General features: G+C 43.2%; 1 protein-coding gene across 1 annotated transcript in view; it reads left to right on the plus strand.

Annotated features, from left to right (window-relative positions):
• Positions 1-1,346: 1,346 nt before the first annotated feature.
• The window catches only part of LOC137880291 (pleckstrin homology domain-containing family G member 3-like), a 32,203-nt gene continuing 9,580 nt past the window's right edge, over positions 1,347-23,969 (plus strand). The window contains exons 1-4 of the mRNA XM_068721583.1: positions 1,347-1,461; positions 6,943-7,010; positions 18,831-19,357; positions 22,133-22,233. Coding sequence (XP_068577684.1) covers positions 6,962-7,010; positions 18,831-19,357; positions 22,133-22,233 — 677 coding nt within the window. The 5' untranslated portion in view covers positions 1,347-1,461; positions 6,943-6,961. The remainder of the gene's footprint in view (positions 1,462-6,942; positions 7,011-18,830; positions 19,358-22,132; positions 22,234-23,969) is intronic.

Consider the following 23,969-nt stretch of genomic DNA (forward strand, 5'->3'; position numbering starts at 1 on the left):
ATGCACTGTAAATTCCTTAACGTTTTGAAAATACAGTTGCAGACATTTTCCAAATATGTATCAGATAAATGGACTTACATTGCCATTCTTTCTAGATGTCTAATCCAGTGTTACCTACACACTGGGCAGAGACATTGCTCTTTATTACCAGCAGGTGGCGACATTGGTTTATTATATATTCAACTCGGCAGCACTGTGCAGATAAGTCAGTTTAATATGGGCTACACAAACTCTATTTCTTTGATTTTTAAATCATTTTCTGAATTAGAATCATTTGGGATAGCGCAGCTTTAAGGACATGAAGCTGCACATTGTAGTCCTACCGGAGCGAGTTCATTTGTATCAGACTGTAGCTTATATGTGACAATACGAGCTGCATTTTCACATTGTGTTGACTCTTTCAGTCAAGTCGTCCAGCATATTGCTTTCTTCACAGCCTTTATGGGGGCAGAGAGGGGGTTGTGCAAAGCAAACGCGCCCCTCTCTATTTAATCATCCACACATAAATTAGCAACCACCCAATTGATTCACTGAAGCCATCCTTTGTGAGACCCCCAGTCGACTGACCTGACCGTCATAAATGTAATTGGCAGAGTTACAATTGGTTATGTCCTTTCACACGCCTGTCATTTGGATTGGAAACATATTCCTCCACGAGTGGAAGTAGAGAGACCTTAAAGAGAAAGCATTAAGCCATTTTGAAACTGTCTAACACTGAACGAAATTACCAAACTATGCAGGCCAGATGTTAGGATGTGTGGGAATACCTCTCTGACACTCACCAAACAGACACTGGCCTGTCAAAAACAGGCGGGCCTTTGTTACATTCAAGGACTCCTCGTAAATTACAGACTCTTAAGACAGGTGGCGTTTCATTGATAGTTTTCTCGCTCATCTTAAAACAAACCTTCTCAAATATAAACAACTACATATATACGACTATATAGTATATACAACGTGTTTTAGAACTGTTCACTTTGTGCACTTTTGTTTATTTTTGTTGGGAAGTGACAACTGTGAACCAAACAACAAAATGCATCCTATAGCAACAGCAGTTTTTCTGTGACCATTATTTTTATTTCACTTGGAGGCTCAAATGGAAGCAATACAATACATTTTGTCACCACATGCAGCTGGCATGAGTCAGAACCAGAGGGTATTCTCATTGTTGTTGCGCTGTAGCGGACGTTCAACTACTAATCACAATATTCCCGAGGGTTCATGAACGCAGCATCCGTTCTTCGCAGTTGTGCAGAGATGCAGCAGCGTTTGGGAGTTGGACGCAGTACAAGCTGATGACCTGCGCTGGGACGTGAGCGTCTGAGCGGATTTTAACATGTGAGAAAACGACAACTATCAGAGAAACTTCAAGATTTACACCAAGGAAGTGCGGAGAAACGTTTTTTTGTTTTTTTTTACCGGGGACAAAAGTCGTCGGGAGGAAAGAAGTTGGCGAATTCGGTACGTGAACTGCTTTGGACAACTTCACCAAATCTTAGCCAACTCAACTTTAGCTGTGAAGCGAGTTAAGCTACACGTGACAGGAATGCATCTTCTGTGTTTATCATGTTGATATTGATAGTGTGTTTTTAAGGGCTGTTTAAAAACACTGGGCATTTTGCGCGTGTTGATCTCTCGTAAGAAAAAGGAACAAGGGCTTGAGTTGACCAGCTTATACCAGCAATAACATTGCTCCATTTCAGCGGAACGAACCAATGCAACTGCCACAGAGAGTGTCAATTACAAAACATCTGTACGCGTGTAATCGGGCTTATGAATTCAGCCAAAGAGACCGTTTTTGAGTTCAACATAAGTAAAACACTTCCAGCACATTCCTGGTGATGAGCTCCTCTGCCTTTTTGACACCTGGAAGTGTTGCATACAAGATTTTAAGTGTATTTCACAACCTGCAAGATATACTGCAAGCCCTGAAGTGGGCAGGAGTTTCAGTCAGATAAGTAGTGTTTGTCTTTGAAACAGAACACTCTCAGTTGAGTGAACTTTGATCAGCTGCTGGTGACTCAGTTTTTTGTTTTTTTTTGTTGAAAGAAAGAAGTTTTTTTTCCACTGAAGCATCGATGTCAGATTTAACTTGCGAGACAAAATAACCTCCATGCTGCCGTTGAATCATTTGTCATTTCCTCTTTCTCTGCATCCCAATTGCCCTCCTCCTATGGTGCCCCATGCAATCCTAATTGTTTTTTTTCTAATGAGCGCCCCAGTGAGACACAGTGAGGTTCCAAATGCAGGCTCTTCATAGGTCAATGACTTTTCCCCACCAGCTGTTGGGAGAAGAATGGGACAGAATCAATCAGTTACCAGTGAAAAGTTCCATCTTCCACTCCTTTTGAGCTCACTTGACCCTTTTAGACAATAACGTCTTAACATGATTTGAGATAAATGTTGCCTCAGTGCGATGAACGGCGCTCTCTTCCAGGTGGTCCAGACAGGAAGCTGCCCAAGTGTGCCTTGGATCTCAGAGCTGGCACTTTCTTCCTTCTTCCCTAGTCTTGGCATGCTGAAGCTGTGTAAAAATGACCAGAGCTGCTGAACGCAGACCTGATATCATCTGTGGAGATCTTATGACTTTAAAAAAAAAAAACCTGCTTTTGAGCTTTTCATTAGTCACCTCTCTTGTCATTTAGTGGTTGAGAGCTTATTTGATGCTGCTTGGGGTAGATTTCAAATCTCACGGGACCATAAAGTTCCAGCTTTTACAAGTTCTACGATTACGTTGTGAGACTTAAACAAGACCTGACAACTTTGTGTTTGTTTAAAAAATTGATGAGTTTGTGCGACAATTGATTTAACATTCCAGACGCTCAAGGAATGCCAGACACTATGTTTTTGTTATTACCGTCTTGACAAGCCCCCACGAAGGCACAAGGGAGCCGTTTGCCTGCAGATGTGGTGTAATGCGCCTTTAAATGGGTACACTCCAATTCTATTTGAAGACTTGCCGTCTTCTTTTACCCAGCAGCCCTCTCCTCTCCCCTCCAAACACTGCAGGACATTATGGAGGACTACTTTCCCTCCGGTTGTCGACCATTTATAATTGCGAAGAGCTGGAAGTCTTCACTTGTCATTTGCCACTTAAGATGGCACTTTCCAACCTTATTTGCCAGGTATGCATTCTGTGTGGTTATAGGTCATTGACTGGAAGGTGAAAATGACTTTTTCTCCTTTTTCAGCACAGCGGGGAATGATTATTCCCCCATTAAGGGCTATTTTGGCCGGGTTGTACGTGCACCATATGGGCAAAACTCCTCACAAATGCCCCTGCGGGTGTTCATTTGGATGGATCACTTATCGCCACATCTAAGCAGCATGCTCCAAAAACGCAGCGCACTAAAATGAGAGGCTCATATGTTGTGTGTCTGGGGGAAGTCACGCGTTAGGACAGCTCTTTTGTGAAAGCTGTGGATTTGATTGAGGTGAAGAGAGACCGTAAGGGTTTATTGTTGTCCCCAGTGAATGAAAAGCTGTTGGTCTCTTGAGGCCTGTGTGTCAGGGGACAAACTGCAGGAGTAATGTGGGAAAGAGGGCAACAACAGAAAAGGCTGTTTGTCAGGGGGTATTTTCTGCCGGGGTTAGAGGGTGAGAGAGAGAGAGAGAGAGAGAGAGAGAGAGAGGTCTTGCAAGATAAACATAGCACCAGTGCTGAAATAATAAAAAAAAGTCTCTATTTCAATCAGCCTGTAGGACCCTGAAACATCTGCCTGCCGTGCCAGGTTGAGTTTTATTTGTTCTGAGCGTAAACATCCGTCCTGAGCGATGGCGTCTTGAAGAAACCCGCACCACTGTGTCTGACTGATGACATCCCAGGGGGGGGGGGGCTTGTGTCATACTTCCAGATTCCCGTGGGCCTAGTTGGGGCAGACGGTGAATGCAATGTGATCCGGCAGGTCTCCGACTGTGAGAGCGAAACGCAGCCGGAATTCTCTGGACTATTTTTAGCTTCTCCTCCCATCAACTTGCTCCGCATGAGGAGACATCAATCTGAGCCGTTAACTGTTGCACAGAAGGCTGATTCATTTCCCTTTTTGGATTCAGACGCTGGATCAAAATGGCAATCAGTTGTGAGCATCAACAGTTGGCAGTAGGACAAAAAGATTTAAATGCAGTCCATGTATTTGCCTTCAATAAAGCTTTTTTGTGTTTTGGTTAAATATGATGTCACAGTCCTCACTGACTTGTCTGTGCCCCCTATAATCCTTCCTGAAGAGACAGAGAAAGTGACATGTCTGGTTTTCTCTTTGCTTCAGTGGTTTCACTTCTCTCTTGACTGTGACAGGCTGCCAATGGTGAAAAATGCCCCAGATAGTCATCACCCCCCCCCCAAGGACTCTTTTCCTTCTACATGTTAAGTCTAAGGTCTTGGTTCAAGGTACGTTTGTGTGTGCGTATTATCCCAGCGTGAGGCTTTTAACACATTTGTGGAGATGAGTCAGTATAAAGGTTCTCCTTTTTTTTTTTTGTTGTTGTATGAGTGCTGTATCTTGGCCAGCATCTGTGCTCACTTAATTATCACTTTTCTGTGTTTTAAAAGAAAGGAATTCAGTTCTTTTCACTGCCTGGATCAGTGTCAAGCCGGGCGATTAGAGGAACAAGGATGTTTTTCAGCCCATCTGAAGAAGTGATCCATTGCAGGTCTTTCTTTTAATAACCATCAGATTGGCTCTTAGCATCTGTCTTCAATTAAGGGGCAAGTTGCAGATTCCCATGCGGCCAGTTCATGCTGCGGGGTAATGCAGTCGTCAGCTGTGGGAACCAAATGCTCTCCATTTGAGTGAAATGGCTGCTATTTCAAGGACAGGTGGTCAGTTTGGCATGAATGTTAGCCTGTAGGTAGTGTTTTCTTTAGGATTTGAAATCTGGCGGTACCCCCCTCCCTAGAAAAACAAGGGTTTGGAATTGCCATATGTCAGCAAACAGGAGGTGAATGGTAATAAGTTACGATCGTTGAATTCTGTCCAGATGTGTTAATATTGTGGGTTACACTGCTAGACATTTTCACTCTCTCCACCCGTCTAGGATTTTGAGCCCATTATTCCTAGGCCTGCCTCTCGTTGACCAGAGACAGATTAGTTTTGGTCATAAAGTGGGGTTAGCTCATAAGGTCATAGTAGGTGGGATTAACAGAGTTATTTTTTTTTTTTTTTAGTTCGCTGTTCACTGAAACAAGTTCAGAGCCTGACCCTCGACATGAATACTACCGCTGCAGGCTTCACAAACTAGCTCACCACTCGAAAATCAATTGGTCGACGGCTGTTTGAGGAGGCTTCATTCTCGAAGAATGTTGCTGTAGCAGTGCTGCATTGACTGAGCGAGGATGAACAAAATAATAATAATATTTTCATGGCTGCTGACTTTCTTGTCCGGTAAACAAGCTCTACTCGAGTCCAGGCTACAGCTGCAGGGACCCTACAGTGAAGCAGTGATCTTAATGTGCGGATCCAGCTCTGTGACTTTCCTTCCTTGCATTCCTGCACATCTTAATTGGCGAACCTCCTGGCAGTGGTCTTGGCTTGGCCTCGGCTCGCCCCGGCTGTCAGCTCGGCACAGTGGCCAGCAAACGCACTATGAACAATGCCCATCCTAATCCCTGAAGAATTCCTGCTCCTCTGATCTAGCTGGCTGGAGAATGTAATGTTTAAAAGGCCGGAGGCTCACTAGGAATCACAGGGAGAGAAGTTCTCATGCGCACTCTTTCATGTTGATTTGTTGTAAGGAGCCAGAGAGGCAGTGATGTGAGAAACTGGCAGCACAGTGACTCTGAAGGGACACACCGCATCATTAACGGCACCGCAGCCTGGCATGAGGGACTAGAAAACCTGAACCTGTACTCTCGCCGGGCCGTTACACCGATGACGAGACACTTGTTTTGATGCGACATGGATTTACTTGGAACACTTGTGAAACAAATGTATAAAAGCAAGTTTTTATGAAATGTACTTGGGCTCCTCTGTTTCATTTTCCAGTCATTTTATGCAGCAGACATTCATATTTATAGTAGTGGCTTTTCGTAAATCAATTTGTCATGCTGTTTTTGAGGAACACATCAATTATAGATGCATAATTGATGTGTATATAGCTCAATAGGCCGGTTCTCAAATGTCAAATCTTTACCATGTTAGGGTTAGACTGTTGTCTTTCTCTACAGATTAGTATGAGCTCATGTCGCTGTTGCCTCCACTTTGCAAACATACTTCAGCCCCAGCTTTGTGGAAAGCGCTTATGGTCGATCACGGTTACAGCGATCAACTGCTTATATGGATCAAAAAGCAATCAATTAGTCTGCTTACAATGTTCAGTTGGGGTCTTTTCATACGTGACAACATATGAGAGAAAAATTGACTGGTAATTCTATTTTCTTTTGTTTTGACTTTACTCCCATTTAACTGTATTATGATACTGATGCTACCAGTTAGCCATTGATAGCCTATAGTTTATTGTCAGGCCAGTTAAATATTTAGAAATGCATTGAAACCAGTGTCAAGCTGTGGCGTAGTGACCAATTTGCACTATTGATGTTACTGTATTTGTAAACGGCCAAATACTCTTTCAGGCTATAGCCTGATTATAATTTTACATTCAGTAAACTATATTTTATATATTATATGTTAGATTATAATCTGCACGAGAAATAAAGAAAAACACAGAAATGGAATAATCATCTTCTTATAATGTTCAATTTGACCCAGACAGACGTGATCACATTAAAGGTTTCCACTGTAAGTAGCTAGCATGAGCCAACGCAGAGCACGGCTCACTTGACAAAAAAAATAAAAACTCAGGAAGACTAACATAAAGTAAAGAAACATTAGGTGTGCTTCAATGAGAACCCACCAAGAAAGAAAAACACTGCCACGTGATATGTACTGTAAGCCCGGACATGAAGTGCCTGAATCCTGTCTGACCCTCCATGTTTTGTTTTGTCAGCTCCAGAGGCCTGAGTGCCATGCCAGAGGGGTCCCATTCTGCTCTCCACCAGGACCCAATGGGGGAAGGTGAGATCAATGCAATTATATTGAGTGTGACCCATGCTCCTGTAATTGCTGCCCATGAATTGACCGGTCTTATAACGTGGAGTTTTAATAAGTCGGGTTATTCCTAATGGTGTATCCGTGTACTAACATAACACAGAAGTACAGCAGAGGTAAATGGAAAGAAACGGAGGAATAGAGGAAATGTAGAAGCTTGAGCTGAGAGAGCAGTGAACTCCCCTCCTACAGTCCAGACTGGCAGAGAGGCTCTTTGTGTGGCTGTGGAGCTCGGCCAACCCCTTCCATACAGCTGAAACCCCCGAGCGCTCGCACATCAACCCAGAACGTGTCAGAATCCCCGACACCGCTGGTCGAGCCAGCGGTGCTGACCTTGTATGCTGCGGACCACTCGAGTTACATATTATTTTAGTGTTCATTATCTTCAGTCACAGAGCCACTGCATTGACACAGGGCCTCTTTGTATCTGGTTGCCTGCTCTGTTCCCCCCCCCCCCCCCCCTTCCACCGCCTCCGCTCTTCTCTACTGAACACATTTTGCGCTGGGCCTCCACTTTGGCTGAAGAATACCAGTGTGTCAATGGTTCCCTTTTTCCTCCTCGCCTGTCCCTCTTGGTTGAGCTCTGGACAGAGGAGGCTTCTGGCTGGGGGAGACGTGTGCCGCCCTCCTGAAAATTTGTGTCTCCATTTCCTCAAAAGGCCACTCTGCACCGCCTGCACGTTCTCACAGCTCATTTTGCGGCTCTGACATCCTGTAAGAAAATCACTTTGGCATGACAGAACTCCAACCTGCAGTTAAAACATTTTCAGACTGATTTTGTTTGAGTTAAAGTGTGACTGCCAACCCCCACCCCCCACCCCCCCCGACCCCCTGCTGTGAATGGATGGATGGTAATTAAGGGGCAGGGCTGCTGGTAGTGCGCTATCTGTGTGAGGTGCTGAGTGGATGTGGTTAACAGGCAGGAGGAATGCACATGGTGAGAGGAAGCCTCCTTGTCTGGTCAAGGAAAACAATAAAAAGGTTGTGGTGCCCATCAAGCTCCGATTCCATAAAGCTTCAAAGAGTTTTGAAGTGAGAAGAAGCTATGTCGATACTTTGAATTCCCTTTTTTTTTTTCCAGAAGAATTGGATGAACCTACCTAAGACCCCTCATATCTTCCACCTAAGCTAAGCTAAGCTGTCATCACCGCATGTGAAATATATCAGGTTAAAATAAAGTCTAGCCCGTCAATCCAATGACATCCCGGGGCATCAGCAAGACCTGAGGCAGCATGAGGCATCTCTTTCAAAGATAAGGGTTCCCTCTGACCTACTTAACCCCAGACAGGAATGTAGCTGTGTGTGCAGAATGTACAGCTTTAAAGGGATTCTGGGGGACGGACGGATCATCTCCATTCACTGCAGCTTTTCCAGACCAGTGGGCATAGGGTTGTGGATATAGATGCGTGATGGCAGGGATGGCTGCGTCTTTGAGTGGGCTGGTCGGTGGCGCTCGTGGACGGGAACTCTTTCTCTGCTTAATTGCCTGTAGCGTTCATCGCGGACAGCCTCAGGTTAGCCAGCAGCGACTCCTGTTCAAGTTTCCAAGTCATGCACCCGGCACTCACTGAAAGTCCCGGTAGCCCCTTATCGTGTATGTCCACAACAACGTACTAGTGCAACTTTATGTAAATCATTACGTAACATAGCTGCTATTGTTGTAAGATTCTACATTCAATGTGTTTCATTTCATTGTTTGGCTCAGGTTCCTCGTAACCCTAACAAAAGAATGTATTTCAATGTAAATTGTTATACAGCTTCCTACAATGGCATTCCTCCTATAGAGTTCTTCAGGTGGATTACTCACACATTAGTTACAGGCTCTCTGCTTTGGGTGTTGCTGTTCGATGGCCTCTTAGAAACTCGTTTGAATCAATACAATAATTCTCCATAACCCTTTCATTCAGTTGACGTTGCGTAAGCAGTCGCACAGGAGTATTTAATTGACACTGCAGATATGACGCTAAACACAAGAATGGTTTAGTCATTTTTTTTTTTTAATTGCATGTCATTGTTAAAGTTTGCTCATGTAATTGAAGCTGTTTCTTGCAAGTTATTATAGCATAACAAAACCATATGCGTTTAATAGTGCACACAACAGACAAGGAAGTACGTGACAAAGCATATTAAAGGTCTAACCGCAGGAGAAACGGCATCACACCCTTAATTAAGATGCATGTAATAAAACAGCTCGATGTGAATTAAATGAAGTGTTCCTCCCTGACTTTCTCCCCTCCACACTTCACACAGCCGTCCTGCCACCAGCCTGTGTGGACTCTGCAGAAAGGTGCTAATAAGACAGCAGTTTGGTTGTAGGCTGTCAAATCGGTGGTAAACTTTACAATGGACTCACACCTCAGGGCCCAGATGGTCTGTGTTGTCCAGAGGAAATGTAAGTTTTGAATGGAGCCAAAGCTGGCTGTGTGCTACTGCCTGAAGGGCTCTGAAAGGGGGTGGGGGGGCTTGTTGATGGAGGAGTTCCCTAAGTGGATCATCACATGCCTATGCGCTGAGGTCAGCTGGCACAGCTGGATCCTGCGTCCTGTGCCGGCGAGGTTTACAGGATTAAATTTGTGCTTTTTGAGGACTTTTGGCCTTTTTGGTACTTGAAGAATGAAACATCTCGCGGAAACATGACCCTCTTTAATGCTGGTGAGGATATTTTGACCTTTCTCCCATCCTGTTTTATATTGATGTATGTTAAAAAATGGAATCCACAAGCATGTAAAAACATTTTTTAATATTATCGTTTCTTAGTATTCCGCTGTAGTTACCTTTTGGTTGTCAGATGCAAGAGTGTACATTTTTTACAAAAGAATTTCAGGAGTCTAAAAAAAAAAATCTAACTCATCTTGATTTTTCACATTGCTCTGTCAATGAGTGAATTTTGTAGACGACACAAAGCACAGCTAGTTTCACTTTTAAACAGCAGAATTCCCCTAAAGCTTCCCAGCATAACGCTTTGACCTTGACAGTCCATCTGGAATGCAGGTTCAGTTTTCGTGTGTGTGTACTCAAGCCTCTTTTGTCCACCGCGCTTTATTTGCCAACCTTCAGGCTAATTATTAACACCGCATTAAAAGCTCCTTGTGAGGCCCGCGGCAGGTGTAAATCAAACCATCCTGTACACATAAAGGACTGTTTTAAATGAAGTGACCTAAAGTCTTCCCTCCATCACGGGATAAGAAACCAATCCAGGCCGTCGCTCTCACTGTCTAATCGCCAGTGTTCTGACTCATGCTGTTTGATAACGGTCCGTGAAGACTCAGGGACTAATCCTCGGAGGCACCCCGTGTGCTCGCTGCTCCTGCCCCCCCCGAGGGGCAGCCATTCACCGTTGCCAGGTGGGGAGGAGTTTTTCCCAAGGGGATCAGTGTAAAGACGACCTCCCTGCATCCCAGCAGCCCACCGGGGGAGGAGCTGCGGAGGGGGGTGTTGAAGATGGAAGTACAGAGTGGATTTTGAGGGGCGGAAGGGCTTTATAGACGTATTAGAAAACTACGATGCCCTCTTCATCCACCGAGGGGAAACAGGGTCACACACTGTGCACTTGGCTCTGAAAGAGCGAGCAGATTAGCAGTCGCCTCAAGAGCCAGTTTGAAAGTTGTTGTTTTTTTTCTTTGCTTGTGAGCGAACATATAAAATAAGCCAATTAGCAACAAAGATGTTCCACCTTGTTACATGGGCGGCGAAAGATTTTCTTTGTGGCCAGTAGTAATCTCCCCAAAATAGTTATTACTCTGTTATAACACTGTGCTAGGAAAACAAACGCAACTATGTTCTGTTTTTTTTTTTTCCGTCTAGCAAGATAAGTGTGTGTTGCAACTAACTCATGAGACTTACGTTGGTATCAGCTCCTTTTTATCCTAAGGGGAGTGAAGTAATGTATGAAGCTGCCAAGACAGGAAACACGGAACGCTCTTCCCAGATGTAACTGAGCACTGAAACGTCCAATATTTGACAGCGTTCACGTCATTGATCATGAAGTTGCAGGTACAATCACGTTTGGGGTTTCGGGAAATATCTCAAGAGGATTCAAGATGTGATCCGCTGGGTTGAAATTCATCACCTTTTGATACATGAGTCAGTATGAATCAAGCAGGAGTGTCTGTGTAAAGTGTTACGAACAGAACAGGCAGAGGCTTGTTTTCTTTTTTTTGTCAGTGGGATGTTCTGTCCACAGGGCTGTCTTACAGTTTTCTATGCTCAGAAAAAAAAAGGCTTAACACTGACGCAACTATGACTGGCTTTTGTTATCTGCTAAAAGCTTTCCAGTGATGAGAGAGCGAGAGAGAGAGAGAGAGAGAGAGAGAGAGATAGAGAGTCTGTTCCTGCTGCTTTAGGATAAGCATTTGCATGCTGAACATAGATATAGTGGGTGTTGTTCCTGTTTCTTTGCCCCTGATTTGGTTAGAAAACAAAAGGCCACAAGGCAGACACAACAGCACAGGAGGAACTTGAGCACAAACTCTGGGTTTAAAACATTTGACTCATCCGAAATAGTCTTTAAGGTGTGTATTTCTCTGAGACACCCTTTCTCTGACTGTGCAGTGCACACTCATCAGATTCACAGTGTGGTCACAGGAGTTGCAGGGATTGGAGGAAGGTGACTTAGAATTCATCCTGGACACCTTGGTCTTTCAGGTTTGTTGCTTTGGTGGATGGATCTCAGCACTTTTAGGTATTTATGTATAGTTTTGCTCTGTGGAAATATTTCAAACATGTAGTTCATCGTGACATAATTATTATACTGTTGTCGATGCTGAACATTTTCCAGCGTGCACCATCCTTTTTAGACTGACAGTGTTATTATTAACCTGTGTTTGTCTCTAGTGTGTTTCCTGATAACATAAGTCAAGTAGACATTGTGTTATGCTATGCGCTGTACGCGAAAGATGTTTTTACTGTCATCCTGCTGTGAGTGCACAACAGAAGTTAGCCAGGTGTGCGTGGACGGGGTCAGTTTTAGACTTCGGAGGAAAGAAGAACTAGAGCTTGTTCTGGGTAGAATTTGCATAGAGGCTGGTTTGCATAAACGGAATAAATTTGAGTCGCATCGTCATCACAGCGTTCTGCAACAAAGCACGGACGTCACAGCTGTATGCCGCGGGTTATCGTGTTCTCAGAGAAGGTGGTAATACTTTAGCTGGAAAACGTGTCGCTCTGATATGAACGTGTCAGCGGAGGCTGCTTTTTAAAGAAGTCTGCCCTTACTCAAGCACGCTGAGACAGTTTTTACGCAAGCCAGAGAGTCTCCTTCATAAAGGAATGCTTTGTACCCCATAAACGTCAGACAGATACAGATCATCTCTTGTCGCACATGTGTATGTAGTCTTTTAGAAGAGTTAATAACCAGGTGCCGGGCCATTCTATTCAATGTTTCTATTCACCTTCTGCATCACCTTATTAGGTACTGCATGTCATTCTTATAACCATGATGTCAGAGGCGGACAAGTCTGCTTTGTGAACTGCATGATAAGCTCAGTCTGAAATCGAAAACAAGCGTAGACTTTGCTTCATTAGAGCGAGACTGATTAGTCATCGAGCCCCACGGTGAGTGAATGTCCTGTCTGCTTTCAGCGATGAAACGGAAGCATTCGCCCTAAATCACCCGTCATCCCTGACGCCCTTCTCTTTATCGGTCATGCCCCTCAAACTCACTCGTTTTACCGTCAAGTAAAGGGTCCCGGACCGGTAAGCTGTTTTCGTTTGACTTTTTCCTGAACGTAAACGGCTACGTTAACTTAGCATGGTCATTTATTTATAGCACTGCGTTAAAATGAGCTGCTGTTTTGGATTCAGGGAAGCAACAAAAGAGAAGGAAAGGTCATGCTTGTAGCATCAACACACCTTTTGTCTGGTAACCTTGGCTTAATGGCGGAAAACTAGAATTCAAAGAGTTACTATGAGGGGTGTGGGAGTTTTTTTTAATCTGGAATTCCAGACATTTTTCTCAGAAACAACATTAGTAATCTGTTCATACACACACACACACACACACACACACACACACACACACACACACACACACACACACACACACACAAGCAGCTGACATAATGTAATCCATTAGTTAGCAGTCTTGCTTGTGACTTTGTTGAAACTAAATGGACCTGGAAAAACTGCTGTGAGTTATTGAGCTTCATATGCTTCCTGAAATGTAGTCCAAATACTATACTATCTCTCCAGCCTTGACTTGGTTAATGGTTATGTGCGAGTAAACAACTGTATTGATGCGGTGCTGAAACAAAGGAGAGTGTTGTGTTTTGTTGAGGGGGTGTACTTTGTGAAATTGTATAAATCTATGGCTTGACTGTAATGGCATTTTTTTGCTGTGCTGGACTATATACTTATGATTCAACAGGTCTGTCCACAGAGCTGTGGGAGGGATGTGTTTTTTAAATAGATACAAATACGCTGCTTACAAATTACACTTCAAAATGTTTTAAACTATTAAGATATGAAGCAATCGTTCCCTCGCTTGAAGTTTTTATTCAGTGAATTCATTAAAAACCTGAAGCACTGACCGTCTTCACAGCTGAATCTCACTTTTACTTTCACGTTTTAGCTGCTGCTTTTTATATATACAGTTGTGGTCAAAAGTTTACATACACTTGTAAAGAACATAATGTCATGGCTCTCTTGAGTTTCCAGTTATTTCTACAACTCTGATTTTTCTCTGATAGAGTGATTGGAACAGATACTTCTTTGTCACAAAAAACATTCATGAAGTTTGGTTCTTTCATGACTTTATTATGGGTTAACAGAAAAAGTGATCAAATCTGCTGGGTCAAAAATATACATACAGCAGTGCTAATATTTGGTTACATGTCCCTTGGCCATTTTCACTTCAATTAGGCGCTTTTGGTAGCCATCCACAAGCTTCTGGCAAGCTTCTCGTTGAATCTTTGACCACTCCTCTTGACAGAATTGGTGCAGTTCAGTTAAATTTGATGGCTTTCTGACATGGACTTGTTTCTTCAGCATTGTCCACATGTTCTCAATGGGATTTAAGTCAGGACTTTGGGAAGGCCATTCTAAAACCCTAATTCTAGCCTGATTTAGCCATTCCATTACCACTTTTGATGTGTGTTTGGGGTCATTGTCCTGTTGGAACACCCAACTGCGCCCAAGACCCAACCTTCGGGCTGATGATTTTAGGTTATCTTGAAGAATTTGAAGGTAATCCTCCTTCTTCATTATCCCATTTCCTCTCTGTAAAGCACCAGTTCCATTGGCAGCAAAACAGCCCCACAGCATAATACTACCACCACCGTGCTTGACGGTAGGCATGGTGTTCTTGGGGTTAAAGGCCTCACCTTTTCTCCTCCAAACATATTGCTGGGCATTGTGGCCAAACAGCTTGATTTTTGTTTCGTCTGACCACAGAACTTTCCTCCAGAAGGTCTTATCTTTGTCCATGTGATCAGCAGCAAACTTCAGTCGAGCCTTAAGGTGCCGCTTTTGGAGCAAGGGCTTCCTTCTTGCACGGCAGCCTCTCAGTCCATGGAGATGCAAAACACGCTTGACTGTGGACACTGACACCTGTGTTCCAGCAGCTTCTAATTCTTGGCAGATCTGCTTTTTGGTGGTTCTCGGTTGACTCTTCACCCTCCTGACCAATTTTCTCTCAGCAGCAGGTGATAGCTTGCGTTTTCTTCCTGATCGTGGCAGTGACAAAACAGTGCCATGCACTTTATACTTACAAACAATTGTTTGCACTGTTGCTCTTGGGACCTGCAGCTGCTTTGAAATGGCTCCAAGTGACTTTCCTGACTTGTTCAAGTCAATGATATGCTTTTTCAGATCCATGCTGAGCTCCTTTGACTTTCCCATTGTAGCGTTTGTGGGCGTTTGTATCCAATGAGCCCTATTTAAATGGCCTCAGAGAAGTCACCAGCTGTAGTCACTCATAATCACTCACAAGAAGTTAAGAGGCCATGCTATGAAGCTCATTTCATTGACACAACTTTCTAAGTCACCAAAATTGCTAATTCATGTTGCTGTATGTATATTTTTGACCCAGCAGATTTTGTCACTTTTTCTGTTAACCCATAATAAAGTCATGAAAGAACCAAGCTTCATGAATGTTTTTTGTGACAAAGAAGTATCTGTTCCAATCACTCTATCAGAGAAAAATCAGAGTTGTAGAAATAACTGGAAACTCAAGAGAGCCATGACATTATGTTCTTTACAAGTGTATGTAAACTTTTGACCACAACTGTATGTATATATATATATATATATATATATATATATATATATATATATATATATATATATATATATATATATATTATTTATTGTGCATTTTTCAAATTTTAGACAATAGTTTTCACTTACATGTTCAGTAACAGTTATGACTAATTCAACACCTATCTCTTGACCCATTGGCTATCAGTCCGCTGACAGAAAAGCAAGGGGCTACATTTCTGGGGCTCCAGTTTTGCCAGCCGATATCTGGGCCAAGTTTTTGTTTCCTTGAGATGCGAGACTGGAGTTGGAGTTGAGAGACGTGACAAGTAGCCAGTTTATAGGCTATTTGTAAAAGAAAAATCAAAATCATCGTCAGACAATGTTCCACCTCTTTTGCTCTGTACACGGACCATTTATCTGCATTTAACCAAAGCCTGCTCAGACTTGATTAGTTAATACTACACTGACTTCAAACGGAAACAAGAACTCTTACCAATACCAACATCTTGTCCCGTTGCCCACAGAGATTGTGAATGCACAATCTAATTATAGAGATTAATTTAACGCTGACAGGCGAATTGTAAAAACATGTTCAAAAGTGTATATTTGTGTGCAGATGTTATATTTGACGAGGCAGTTTTGTAGAAAACAGATGGTTTGAACTAGTCTGTGCTGCTCACTGCCCCTTGTACGGTGGTTACTTTTTATAGACCTTTCGCTGCAGTTATTGCCAAAATATATTTGGCCTTTAAAGGATGAATTCCAAGAACCATTTTTCCTACCAATAAAGTTAATGCTAACAAATGTGGTCTTAAAGCAGCCAGAGAGCTGTGCGTATCTTTGATCAGTCTCAGTCGCTGCAGGGAATAATTGCCTGAATGTGACAATACATTTCATTTATTATGTAGTCATTTTCCAGATGTTAAGCATCAAGGCAATGGCTTAAGCACTTGTTCAGCCAAAAAATACAAACAAACCACGACACAGCTGACAGATAGACATGCATACTATATACACATATACATAGATCACATTAAAATGTAACACGCTAGTAACAAATAACATGTAAAAACAGCCTAATCATTTAAAATGCTCCATTTTAGACTGGATAACAGTCCTCCACATCAGACAACAGGGCGGCACATTGTGGCTACAGATCTTTCAGAGATTAGTAATAAATGTCTGCAAATGCTAAAAAGAAAAGTCTGTACAATAATGGCTGCTTAATATTTAGTATATTTAGAATAACTGCATCATAACTGGTGAAAAACAACAACATGGATGCATATTCCTCTCTGAAGGGTCACAGACCACACTGCGGAATGGAAACACTTTGCACTGCATCGCACAGGAACAGACACTCGGCCTTCCTTAGATCAGTATGTTCATCGGATCATTTGCATTCCTTTGCACGGCCTGTTTCAACGACATCAGCGAGTGGTCCACCGCTGCTGTTTTCCCTGCGGTGCCTATGGTGTCGGACACAGATAATGCATAACTGCAGAGTCGGTATCTGAGGCCGAGCTGGTGCTGGAGTCAAGTGTGTGCTCAAGTCTTAAGATAAGTCAGCTAGTTTACACTACCACTGCAGGAGATATCGTTTTGAATCTGAGCAGTTATATAATAACTAGAAGAGTGGAGACGGCAGACACATGTTGTTGATTTGTGCTGTTCATTCCCCTCCCTTTAACTTGGCATTGACTGCAGTTTGCAGCACAGCAGCTTTATGATAGGGGGATATTTGCTGTGAGGAAGAGAAGGGAGGAGGAAGCGTGTTTTGCATGCCAGACGCAGCAAAGCCTCGAAAACCAAATGTACAGACAGAAGCGACAAAGGAAGTAGATGCCTCGATGTAATTTGCAGTGGCGTAGTGAGTGTAATAGCTCACCACTTCAACTCCCTTTACACCATCAACCCTGTGATTTGTCACGGCGCGTAAACAGAGTTTTCCTTTAGTGGTCAGCTCCCAGTGAGGCTGTGCATGGGAACGTGTTGTTGTTGGGACGACTCGCCGTGGATTGTGGAGCAAGTTGTGCAGGGGGACGAGACTCTCATGAGCTCAGTGCTGACTCATGGAAAGTTTGAGGATGCCAGAAGGTGCGTGCGTCTGAATGAACTGAAAAGGCTTTTTGATTCCTCATGCGAAGCCCATCATCCAGCTGCATATTGCGTTTTTTTTTTGTTTTTTTTTCAAGACTTAAATCACAAACCTCGGGCACTTCCCATGTTCCCATGTGAAATGCTTCTCTTGTTTGATACACTTAATTCCAGGGATAGATGTAAAATACTGTATGTTCTCTATAAAACTGTACATCACATGTAAGATAAATCAATTGAGTACGCTTGTTAATCGTGAATCATTTTGGTTGCCGAATGACGAAATACCTTCAACATCATGTTTTTATTATCAGCTATGGGCTGCTGACCAATGCTGCTCTAATGATGAACATATTTATGTTACAACTTGTCAACACTGGTGAAAGAGAGTGTATTTCAGGCCACATCTGTAGGCTATCAAAACCAAATTATGCCCTCCATCTCGACCAGGCAATATCTTTTAATGTTTTGCTTAATGATGGTTTGTTCCTCGTAGATTTCCATTTATTAGGCTGAAGTCAAGTTACGCGACAAAGCTTCGTTTCTTTAGCTTGGCAAAATGGTTTTGACCCCATTGCCCTGCAAATATTTAAGGAAATGGAGCTCTGTGCACAGTGGCCTCTCAGTGCTCCATTCTCACACCACCATGACTTCATATATTTAGGAAACAGTTGTGAGGAAAAATTCCCCATATGTCCAGGAAGGATGTGAAACTGAAATTGGATTCCATGTCTCTTATATTCAAACGTAGTTCAATAAAGACATACAAACAAAGCTGCTGGTCCCATTTCTTGTATTTTTTTTCTCTTCCCATCAGTTCCCCCCCCCCCCTCTCTCTGTTTTTCCAAGGTTCAGCCTTCAGTAGTCAGGAGAACAAGAGGAAATGACTGGGTTTTCCATAGAACAGGCAGTGTTTGAATTAGGCCGTGTCAGTAACGATTTGAGCGAGGCGTTTTACTGTAAACCACTCCTCTGTGTCTCAGTCTGGGAGTAAAAACGCTGAGCTCTGAGCTGTCTTTTATTGATTTGTGAACGGTAGTCTGTTCAATGTCACAGTTCTATGTTTCTGAAGTTGTTTTTTTGAATCCCGAGCACACAGTGAAACCCTGACGGTATTACATAACACATGCATTTTAGGTATTTCAACAATTATTTGTAAATTTGTGGTTGCACCGTTTACCATTGGCATTGTTAGACGCCCGGGGTGGGTGCCAGGAACGCAAAAAAAAGGGAGTATGATTAATTTGATTTCTTTTTTAAATAAAGTATAAAACTGAAATCAAACCCATTAAGTGGCAGGTGTATTAAAGTGATACAAAAACCAAAATATGTTTTTGAAATATGAAACACTCAACCTTTTTAAGGCTCGACAATATTTTGTAGTGATGTCGATGTCCCAGTGTGCTGCCTATACTGCCTTTTTAAATACACATGTTTTAGGGTCTACCTTCTCAAATCCTGACACCTACCCTCTGTCTCTCTCACCTGTCCCAGAATCTCCTCAGTTGTCCTCGCCCCTCTCCTCCAGTGAACATGACCGGGCAAACAATGACCTGGGCCCAGACTACAGCCGGCTATGTGTGGAGCTACTGGACGGAGAAGGTGAACGTCCGGTGAGCCTGGTGTCCACCCTTTCCTCTGGTTCATCCCGTGATAGTCGCAGCCTCTTTGGAAGCACCGTAGCCCTTCCTTCCTCCACCACCCCACCCATACAGAGCGAGGAGGACATAGACCTCGAGCTGAGCCCAGCTGAAAGCACTGGAGAGCGGCCAGCGGACCACAGTCCCACCCTCACGTGCTCCAGGGGCCGCTGGCTGGAACGGCGGGTGATCAGCAACCAGTGGAACAACAACGCCACCTCCTACAGGAAGGCAAGTGGTGAAATACCTCACATCGCCGCCTCGCCTGTCGTCGCGTACGCCATGGCGCCCAACCCAAAGCTGACCTATTTGGACCGCGTTATCATGGAGATCATTGAGACGGAGCGCATGTACGTCAAGGACCTGCGCAGCATCGTGGAGGTGAGTGGATGTCAAGGCTTTGCTGACTTTACCGAAATTTGAATATTCTGCTACGGTTGGTGTTTTTCTTTCAGCCAAGTATTCACTGTGAGCCAACCATTTGAGAGGGTAAATCATCAATACTCTGTGTGTTTAAAGCGCATGTTTGACTTGGATTAATGTGCAGCTATGACTTCATGTCTGCAGCACTCGTTGGAAGGTGGTTTACTGAATTTGGTCCCGCTAGGAGTCAAAATAGAGGAATCGGACTGCCGTTGAGAACAAATAAGATCTGCTGTGTTTCATCTTAAGCAGCTGTTTGTGGCCACAAATGAGTAAAACATTCATGAGATGTTTCTTTCCTTTTCATTACAAGGATTCATTGTGAATTCCTGCTTTCTAAACAAATCGGTTAGTTGACAAAAAATGTGCATGCCTCACATCTGGCAATTGTGTGCTTTGTTTATAGATTTCTAGTTCATAGAGATGAAGCCTGTGGAGCAGTTCATGATCTGGTCACAGCGTTGTATATAAACCATTCTGTATATTTACAGTGCAGTGAAAGTTTACAGCCTGTAGCCTGGGATTGTGGACTCATATCTGGAGTTCAAACGCGCAGTCAAAACTGGGACACAGTGCAGGTCTTTTGTGACCGAAATCATGGGCTTCGTGCTCTTAGCCAAAGATAGCAGAAACCTCATCTCAGAGATGTGAAGGAGGAACAAATTAGCCAGGGATGATTTTACCACCCAGCAGACTTGCATCTTATCACATGTTCTACCTTCTGTAGTCTGGAAAGAACTCCCAGACCAAGAGATCTCTCTGGTCCTCAATCTTTCCTGGGTCCTGCATAGAAACAGGAGCCCTCTCCTGTCAAACAACCTCCACAGAATTTATGGTAATGTCTTTAACATGTGAGGCATTTCTGAGACTGTAAAGCAGCAAGCGCGTCTCCTCACCTTGTCTCAGACTGCGCCGGTGTCTGGCAGTTGTTGCGGGAGGGAGTGCTGCTCGAGTAAAGACTTGCTCCTGACAAACACTTCCAGGACTTCTAACTATTTCCGTTAACGGGAGCAGCAGTCCGTGAAGAAGCCCGCTCTGCCCCCGGTCACGCAGCTCCAGCCTGGCCTGAGCTCTCTCAGGCCCTCCCGGCCAACACAAACACCTCCATCTTTGCACCAACTGGAGAAATAACACAGATGAAATGATAATTGGCTTTTATGTATTCTATAGTGTGGGAACACAGTCTAGTACAGATGTGTCCTCTATCCTTTTAAGATAATAGTATGGCTTCCATCAAACCGATTGCATGTAGCTCATTTTGATTTCACACCGGGCCTTGAATCTGACGTGTGAAACTCCTCATGTTGGCATTGTTTCTTAAGCAAACTAATTCAAAGCCTCCACTTGATATTGACACTGAACTCCCAGCTGTTGAAGCTACGTCCACTCTGCCTTTAGATCTCGTCTATCACTCGCTCTCCAATCTCACTCTCAACTGTCCAACAGCTGTTTCACCCAGTTGGTCACATGTCTAAATGCAACCCCAACACCTGGGCTGAACACACAGAGTAATTATACTCAACAGTGTTGAAACAAGAATGTGGTCAGTGATTATGGGATTCAGAAAGACCAAGTCTAACATATGAGTAATATTATTCTTTACTTAATAGGATTTTTGATTTGACCCAAGGACAAAACAGCCCTTCTTCTTTTTCTTTTAATACAAATTTGTATTTATTGGGTTTTGATTGAACGTAAAAAAAAGAGCATTTATTAAAAGTAACTCTTCTTATTCTTTGATAAAGCGCCGCTAGTTCTACTGTAAACTAGCGTCTACATACATAGCACTAAATCTCTCGCACTATACTAAAGGTCACATGTCTGTATTAACACCGGGGGCGAGTTTTCTATAGGAGACTATGAGACGCCCTGCTGACTGCAAGTCAGCATTGCTCTCACTGCACTGGAATTCTCCATCCATGACCGGCTGCAGTTCATTCAGTACTGCGATGTGATGACTCTACTCTTAATCTGGGCTGCCCGGCAGGCCTGCTAAGAGTGTGTAATGTGTGTGTGTGTGTGTGTGTGTGTGTGTGTGTGTGTGTGTGTGTGTGTGTCTGTGTGTATTTGCACCACACTGTCTGGGAGGCTGGGTGTGTGTACAAGCTGTTCACTGGTATGCTCTATAAGTAGTCGCTGCATGTGTGCGCGTTTGTCTCTCATCATCTTACTCCACCACTTGTTTGGAGTTGTTTGTATGCCACTTGAGTGTGTAATTGACCAAGAGGCAGGGTAATCATCCAGATGTTGGCATATTTGGCTACTGTGTTTTTAGATAATTGTTATCTACTCCTGAGTATTCCTGGGGTCCAGGAGAATTCGGATCCCGGGGAGTGGAACAGGCTGTGCTGATGTTTATGGTTCGGGTATCACAGAACCTCATCCAGACAGTCGCACTGACTTCGGGTCAATGGAACAAATCCTTAAAAGGATTCTTTAAAGATCACATCAGTTGTATGTGAATTACTGTGATCCAGCTTTTTTTAACAAGTCCTAGATGGTATGTGACACAACAACATCTGCAGCAATCAGTTGTTCAAACCAAATGTCCTCAAAAGTTCATAGAGGATAGAACAGGAACACAAGGAGAAAAATAGTTTTTTTCTACATAAATGCTCCCTCTATTGGGAAGAATTTGGAAGTGCCTGTGCGACGCTTGACTTGATATGTCAACTGACCTTTTCCATCACATTCCATCTTTTATGTATAACTCCGTCTCTACTGTTTTTCCAGGACTACTTGGCTCACATTATCGATATGAGTAACCTTCCCATACAGCCAGAGCAAGTGTGTGGTCTGTTTGGAAACATAGAGGACATCTATGAGTTCAACAGGTAAGTCACGAACAAAAAGTACAATCACCATCCAATTTTTTTTATGCTGAAATATATCTTCCTAAAAATGGTCACAACAATCAAAAGTATAGGATAATCTTTGAGAAGACACTTTATTTGCAATCGGGGCAGTTTTGCAAAGCACGAACGACTGTGGTAGTGAAATCACTACATTTGTGTTCACTTCCTTTAATCGAGGAGTGTTTTCATATACGCTCATATCTATGTAATATGATATTCTATTGTAAGATAGCGGAAGAATGTATGCTTTTGTTTCACTCGCCGTTCACATTTCTTCCCCCCCCCCCCCGACACAAAAGGAGCGACACACTGACTCTACACTCAACACACTTTTGCAAACATCAGAACACCAGGGAATTGGTGGTGCTGCTAGCTTCACATTTATGTCAGCGAGTACTTATTGCTGACCACACTGCTTGCCAAAACACACATTAACATTCCTCTCTCTTCTCACATCGAGGAGCCTCCCCCGGTAATGCCAAGGCTATTGTAACGCTCTGCGCCGCAAATGGGGATGATTTGATTCTTATTACTCTCTAATGGAATTCCAGCCAGCTGTACAAAACACATTCTGACAGGTTTTTGTTGCCCTTTTTCTGGAGATAACGCTTTTCTTCTTGTCACATTGCACTGGGAGGCCTTGTTTTCTTTAACCTCTTCTAGGGGGGGGGGGGGGGGGGGGGGGGTATCTATAGGGGGAGATACCAGGTCAGCAGTATATGCCACATAGAAGAGGCATACGTCATTTGAAAGATGGGATTATTTAGAGATGCATCTCAACAGTTCGAATGTTGAAAGTACTGAGTGTATAAGGGCTTGGAACGGTATATGATGGAAGTATATGATGGACATTCCCATGTTCAATTATGTCTCATAAGTTGTTGCAGCAATCTTGATTGGGTTGATACCATTTGTTGCACAGCTTTGGTGTTAAATTAAACCATTTTTTTTTACCATTTCAAGAATTGCTAAAAACAGTCAAAAATCCTTCCAAAATACCACATTAAGACATCAAGAGCTTGAGGAACACAATAGAAAAATCTATGCTGGGATTTGTTATCAGATTTCTGTCTCTGTGTGTCATTAACTTACAATTGACGTGAACATTAATTGATTAACTGATAAACTACCTTTCTTTTATTCAGGGCTTTGTGTTCTTTGTTACACTGAACCCTCTTCCATCCTTAAATATTGACAAAGTAATCATGTGGTATGAACAAATATTGATAATGTGTTCAAAAGAAATCTCAACTCCAAGATTTTCCTCATTGTACCAAGAACATGTCGACACATTTGCTTGTAGTCAGTTTTGTAAAGGCACATCGTCTTTGATCCAAGTTATGGAATGCTGTGTGATGAATCGTGTTTGAATGTCATAATTGCATGTGTTATGTCAACGGAGCAGCTTTCGTGCAGAGCACTTGTGATGTTTAGGAGCGGTGGTATTTTTCCACAGTGAACCCTCCCTTCATGTATCCTCCTTTAGTGATGCTGAGGTCCCACCGTGTAACGCATTAAAATACCTTACAACTCTCATGTTTTGCTTTCCCAAGCTCTGAATAAAGCTTGTTTTTGATGGGACTGTGAGCACGGAGAATTCCAAGTCAAGGATTTCACGCTCAATCTGAGCGTGCAACAACGTTCACGTTTAACAGTGTGTGCCGCCATCTAGTGGAGGTTTTTCACAACTGTGTTCAAATTCCTAGACAAAGAAT

The sequence above is a fragment of the Cebidichthys violaceus genome, unplaced genomic scaffold, assembly GCF_023349555.1.
Source record: "Cebidichthys violaceus isolate CVI_PGR_0920_01 unplaced genomic scaffold, fCebVio1.0.p SCAF_28, whole genome shotgun sequence".
Classification (NCBI taxonomy): domain Eukaryota; kingdom Metazoa; phylum Chordata; class Actinopteri; order Perciformes; family Stichaeidae; genus Cebidichthys; species Cebidichthys violaceus.